We start from the raw sequence: 6,070 nt of genomic DNA, 5'->3' as shown, positions 1-6,070 counted from the left end.
ATTCATTGGCAGAGGCAGTTGGTGTAGGCACTGGGGAAGCATTTTCCAGTCATCTCCGGAATGTTTCTACCTGGCCATAAAATAACAACAGTTGGCAACTGATGTTAGTATATTATCTGGGCATATTATGGCAGTGCCCAGCAAAGACCTATCTAATGCCTATACAAGAGCCAAAACTGTTAGCTTTGCCATTGCCTGGTTTTAAGAGGAATTCAGTGTGACAGATGCAAGGACACACATACTGCTTATAAATTAAGTGGTGGCACCCTTGGTTAAGATATTATGGCCCTCATTACAACCCTGGCGTTAAGGGGTTAACGGTGCCGTAAAAGGTGGCGGTGCCGTTAACCCCTTAAGGCCTGATTACGAGGTCCCTTGGCGGGTTGGAGATTTTAACGCCTGCTTTTTGCAGGTGTTAAAAACCAACCTGCAAAGGGACTTTGGTGCTAAGTACGGTGCCGCAATTTGCGGCACCAAACTTAGCGCCTTCCCCATTACCATCGAGCCCTATGGGGCAAAAATGGGAATGGGGAAGGGCCATGGCGGCATGGGGAATTACCGCCCCGCCAACCTCGGAATGGGGCGGTAATTCCCCATTCCGCCATGGCGGAGTCGGTAAGTTACCGGCATGGACCACGGTGCTATTAGCACCATGGTCCAACGCTAGGGTCGTAATGAGGGCCTATGAGTATGGCAGTAACGGAAATAAAAAGGCAGTAACAGGATTACCACTACTTTACAGCCAGTTTCCCTCACGACCACAGTACGAGTTTGGAGGTGAGGTGGAGGATTGCCAGTAAAATGCCGTAAGTGACTCGGCACTTACCCTCCATAAATCAGTGAATTCACAGCAGTAGAATTGCCGTCTACGGTAAATCCTTTAAAAATACCCATGTAGTCCCACGGGGGACTAACTCCGCCGTTAGCTCACTCATGATCCTGCAGTAAATCTGCAGGACCAAGTGGTGGTGACGGTAAATGAGTTTGGCAGTGATTCTGACGGAATTACCACTGAACGTGATCAAGGGCCTATTCACATTACTCCAGGAGCTTGTTGGTAGATTTAATTAAGTCATTACCTTTGAGAAGTCTGTTTAGAAATAAAGCACTCCACTCCACAGGACAGAGATAGCTCCAAGAAACCCCAAGGGGGGCAGAGGGTATTTTGGGCAGGAAGAGTTAGGTAGTGGGTGGAATAGCCTTAGGGAGTAGCATGGTCAATGGGTGGGTAAAACCCCAAACCGCACCCACCCACAGACTGTGTGTCCCTCCTCACAACCCCCATCTCTTTAATATTCACTTCCCATGCCAATAGTTTTGACTCATAGACAGTACTTACATCGCCACCTCATAACCCAAACTATTTTTTTAAAACATAAACATAACCCAATATTGCCCGTGGCGCAATAGTTATGATAGGGGCTAGTTATACTGTACCTTCGTATTTCAGGTGGACAGAATTACTGCTGCTGCTGCTGCGGGTGCATACAATGTTCAAAGAACACCAACATGTTTTTGAGGGAAACATAAAGGTTTTAAAACCTACAGAGGAGTGAAAGATCTCCCCTTTGTGTGCTCTTTCTTGGGTCCGCCTTCAGATTTAGCTTAAATTATCCCACTTTAAGTCTTCTACACAGGCCAGCACAGGGCTCTTTGCCAGTAAAACTTGGAGCCCACTCGCAGTTTTTGTGTTGCGCACAGGAGGCAGACTTGTGTGGTCAGGGACATGGGGTGGGAGGCAGCAAGTCTTTCCGAGTTTGGGACAGAACCGTTTGTAGCAGGTGCTACTCAAGGCCAGTGGGATTGGTTCAAAGGCAGACCGCAGTACGATAACCAGGGAAACGTGCCCAGGTGTGAATGAGGCGGGCAGACGGGTGCAAACAGGCTCCTGTTTTGTGGGGCCGGCGGCCGCTGGAATATTCTGGTAGCGGGAACAGCTGGGCATCAATTCATGAAATCCTGCGCAGCAGAAGGTCAAAGGCGGCGGTGCTGGAACAGTCTTCAGTGGAGGGAGTGCCTACAGGTATTACCCAAATCCTACGGGTTGTGAACGGACCTGCCCCTGAACGAGCGTGTACCCTTCATTGGAAGTGAGTTTATCTTAAGAAGACATTTCTGGAAAATCGAGGCCTGGAGGTGCATTTTACGTCACATTTGCTCACATATATGCATAAAGTTGAAACTGGTGGTTGCCCACTGTCCTTTTCGGAGAGCACATACGCCACCCATGTCCGCGTGGCCCTCTCCCTTGCCCTCCCGCTTATCTCTATAAACACTCCTCGGCCACCTGCTCCACCTATACCGCTTTGAACACCCCGGCCCTGTTGGCATCCAAATGGTTCTCTTTGGGACCCCTTGCCCTCACTCCACGCATGTAAGACGTTAGCAAAAATCTCCGTGGCTGCTTCGCAACTCCTCCCACCTGGTTTCTCACCGTATCTATCTGCAGACTCACTTCCCCTGTATTCATTTGACTAAACCCTGCCCGCACGGGACTCTACGACTTTTAACGACCCCCCACCCTCACGTCCCTTTCCTCCTCCTGTACACGAAGCCTCACTTGCCAGCTGTATTGCCCTCCTCTCCTCCCCGCTGCGCCCAGGTGTCGCTTGCCCTGTACCTCTGTACACACCAACGCAGGCCTCACCTCGCCATTATCTTGTACACTGTAGCCTCGCCTGCCTGCTGTAGTTCTTTCCGTCCCACTAGCCCTCACTTCCCCTCTTTCCATGCCGATCCAGGTCTAACCTCCCCAGTATCGCTGTAAACACCACCAGGCCTCGCCAGTATCTCTCAGTGCGCCCTGTGGCCTCGCTCGCCAGCTGTACTTTTTTGCATAACCCTCAAGCGTCACTACCCCATGTATTGCTTTGATCACTCACCCCTCTTATCCAACACCGCCCCCTCGCCCACACACTGCCCTCATTGCCAATCTGTCTACGTTGGCCCTTTTCGACCTTGGAAACACCTGAGGCCAGGATCACCCGGGGTAAAGCTGGTCCAGGGCGCTGGTTGTTAATCATCCTATCACTGCCACCTGGTGCCTACACTTCTGCCCCACCCCCTCCAGAGATCAGCACATATAAGACTGAGTCTTCCATGTGCATCACCAGTCCAAAAACCCAGAATCAAAGATGAAGCCTGCCCAGCTCACTGTACTCCTGATGCCCCTGCTCCTGGCACTGGCCTCTGCCCAGTGCCCCAACCCAGCAGACATCAAGGATGCGGATGGGGTGAAGGTCTGCGCCCGCATGTTCGAGAACAGCAATGCCTACTATGACCAGTGCTGTGGGGGCCAATACCTGGACGCCCGCCCGGGCGACGACATGCCTTATATGCCTCTAGGCTGGAACAACCGTATCTCGTCCCTGGTGGTGGCACCCCGGTGCGAGCTCACGGTGTGGTCCAAGAAGCCCAAAGAGGGCACCATGCGACGCTTCTCCAGTGGCATCCAGCACCGCCTGAAGGAGGTGAAGAAAGGGCTCTTCGGGCACTGGGATGACTCAATCTCCTCCTACTTTTGCAAGTGCACCTAAAGACAGAGCCTGAGGTGGTGCAATGCACAAAGCAACTGCTGGGCGCGGCCTGTGCACCATGCGCGCAAACAATTAATACAGAACTGCATCTGCAGGAATCTCCGGAAACAGGGGCCACACCAGAAACTCCAGGACCAAAGCCAACATGCATTTCACCGCTTGTAGAACTGTGGAAGGTAACGTGCACTGACACATGCAAGACTGCAAGAACCTCTCCTAAAAGGACTGCAGCATCTGAGGTAACAACAGGAAACTGTGGCTTGCAGGGCTCTGAAAAGGCCTCCCACAGGCCATTTTACAGTCAGGAGGCAGGGGGCTGCCAAGATTCTATCCCAAGGCTTGCAAGTTCTCCCAGGAACCCACTCCAATATTTAAATCCACTTTGGCTTCTACTTGCCCGCCTTGAGTGATGCAGCCGAGTATCTCCCACCGAAGCTTCCAACCATCGCAAGGGCTTATCATAACCCAGAGGATGCAGTGTTGCTTCTGCAGAGACTACCTATCTTCTTGTGATGCCACACAACCTAGAAAATGCAGAGTTCCTCCTCCTACTCTGCCTTTATACTATCCAATGGTGCCATCCATCCCCGCCTGCAGAAACCTCAGATCATGGCGAGGCACCAGCCAGCCCAGAGGATGCACTTTCCCTGTTGCTGAGTTATCAACTGTAATCAGGCACCATCCCACTCAGGGAATGCACCCTCCCTTCTGCTGAGCCTCACAGCCGCCATTGTGAGGGGTTTTCTTAACCAGAAGATGTGAAGCCCTTCCTGGCTATTCTTTCTTCTGTCCTGAGGATCACCCTGCTCATAGCAAACAAGGACCTTCCTAACACACCTCCAGAAGTTCTTTCTCAGTTCTGCCCACCTGGGCAGACATCAGTAAGATCCCTGATGTCCTGGGTGGCGGCGATAGAAATAGCTTGACATCCTATCTGTGCAGACCAAGAGTTGACTGTATGTAAGCACCTTGTTCTATACACCTGTCCGGGTTCTAGGTCCATCTGTCCTGCATCAGTGTCCAGCTGCACTAGCTCGGTGTTGCTCTACCCGTGCTCTGGGTATGTCTGTCTTGACCTTGTGTTCATATACCTTGACTCATTGTACATCTGTCAAGTTTCTGGTGTCAGGCTGGCATGCAGCAAATCCTTTTCCCCTTGCCCCTGTTAATGTTCTGCAATAAATATCAAGTGGTCATGGCCTGCATCTCAGTCTCTCATTGATCTTGTCACATCGGATGTACTTATGGGAGAGATGCAGTGGCAAAGAAGTGCTAGGAAACAGAGAGATACAGGTTGTGTCCTGCTAAGCAGTACGGTTGGGGGGCTGGGGGGTGTGTCGGGGTGGGGGGTGAAACCCATAGAAGGCACTGGCCTAATGGGAATAAATAATTACCGTAAGTCCACAAATCTCGGCAACCCCCTTCAGTTTGGCTGTAACAGCCATCACCGCATGGAGAAGGCACGGTCTCATGTCTGAATCATTTTAACACCTTCTTCCCCTCCAGGCTGTCATCCATTGTCACCCCCTTGACCTCTTGCCAGCCTTTGATACATATCACCCCTTCTCTCCTTCAATCCCAAACTCAACTTGGCATCTGAGACCCTGCGCTTGCCTGTTTTTCCCCTTACCTCTCTGAATGACTACTCTCCATCTCCTGAAACAGGCACAGCCTCACCCACCTCCCAGTATGGGAGCCTCAAATCTCTGCCCTGGGCCCATCTCTTGGCAAACTAACCTCCCCCTTTCACCTTCCCTACTAGCAATTCTTGGACTATTCCCAGATCTCCCTCTTCTCTACTTTCACCCGGGATCTCTCGCATCGCATCTCCCAGTGTCTCTCCGCTAGCTGCCACTGGAAGACACGCTGTTGTCTTGTTTTCAGTTCCTCGTCAACCAAATCCATCTATATCGAGGCCCACCATTCCCCAGCTGCTACCCTTTCCCATGTCCTTCCCATGACCTTCTTACACCATCCCCCAAAGCCTGCAACCAGGGGTGGCCAATATATTGCCTCCACTGTGACCACTGCTTGGCTCAACCTTCTTAACATCAGCAGAATCCGCCAGCTTAAACCCTACCCCTCTACTGGAGCTCTTATGTCCGCCCCACTGCTCAGTAATCTGGACTGCTTCTCTAGCCTTCTCATGGGTCTTCCTCTCTACTCATTTGCATCACCCAATACCATTCTTAATGCTGCTTATTGCACTCTCTCCAACCTCCTCCACTCCTCTCTCCCCCCTCTTCCCAAAGATTCCAGGCTGGCGGGCTCTCCATCCAACAGCAATCCCTCTTTAAATGTCTCCTGCACTTATTTCAGTCTACTCAGGGGTTAGCTCCGGCGTATCTAGTAATCTCTGTCGCCCGCTACTCTCCCACGCACACCCCCATTGCATACACTGCTTCCCTGCTTTGTTCTTTTACTCTCCTCAACCACTTTCCAATGGAACGCCCCGCCCCTATGATCCAAAATATCACCTCCATCCCTGCATTGATAGTGGCCCTAACACGCCATCTCCTTTTCCTGGGAAGGGC

The 6,070-nt window shown here is 51.6% G+C and overlaps 1 protein-coding gene across 1 annotated transcript; it reads left to right on the top strand.

The window, feature by feature from the left end:
• The first annotated feature begins 3,139 nt into the window (after positions 1 to 3,139).
• SYCN (syncollin) lies at positions 3,140 to 4,734 on the top strand. Its single transcript, XM_069643039.1, has one exon. The coding sequence runs from the start codon at positions 3,165 to 3,167 to the stop codon at positions 3,534 to 3,536; it is 372 nt and encodes a 123-aa protein (XP_069499140.1). The 5' UTR covers positions 3,140 to 3,164; the 3' UTR covers positions 3,537 to 4,734.
• The last annotated feature ends 1,336 nt before the right edge of the window (positions 4,735 to 6,070 follow it).

Source organism: Ambystoma mexicanum, chromosome 2p, assembly GCF_040938575.1.
Source record: "Ambystoma mexicanum isolate Mex_15411 chromosome 2p, UKY_AmexF1_1, whole genome shotgun sequence".
NCBI classification, from domain to species: domain Eukaryota; kingdom Metazoa; phylum Chordata; class Amphibia; order Caudata; family Ambystomatidae; genus Ambystoma; species Ambystoma mexicanum.
This window is presented reverse-complemented; position numbering and strand designations above follow the sequence as displayed.

Coding starts and splice junctions, on each gene's coding strand:
- SYCN (XM_069643039.1), top strand. CDS start 3,165: ATGCCCCTGCTCCTGGCACTGGCCTCTGCCCAGTGCCCCAACCCAGCA.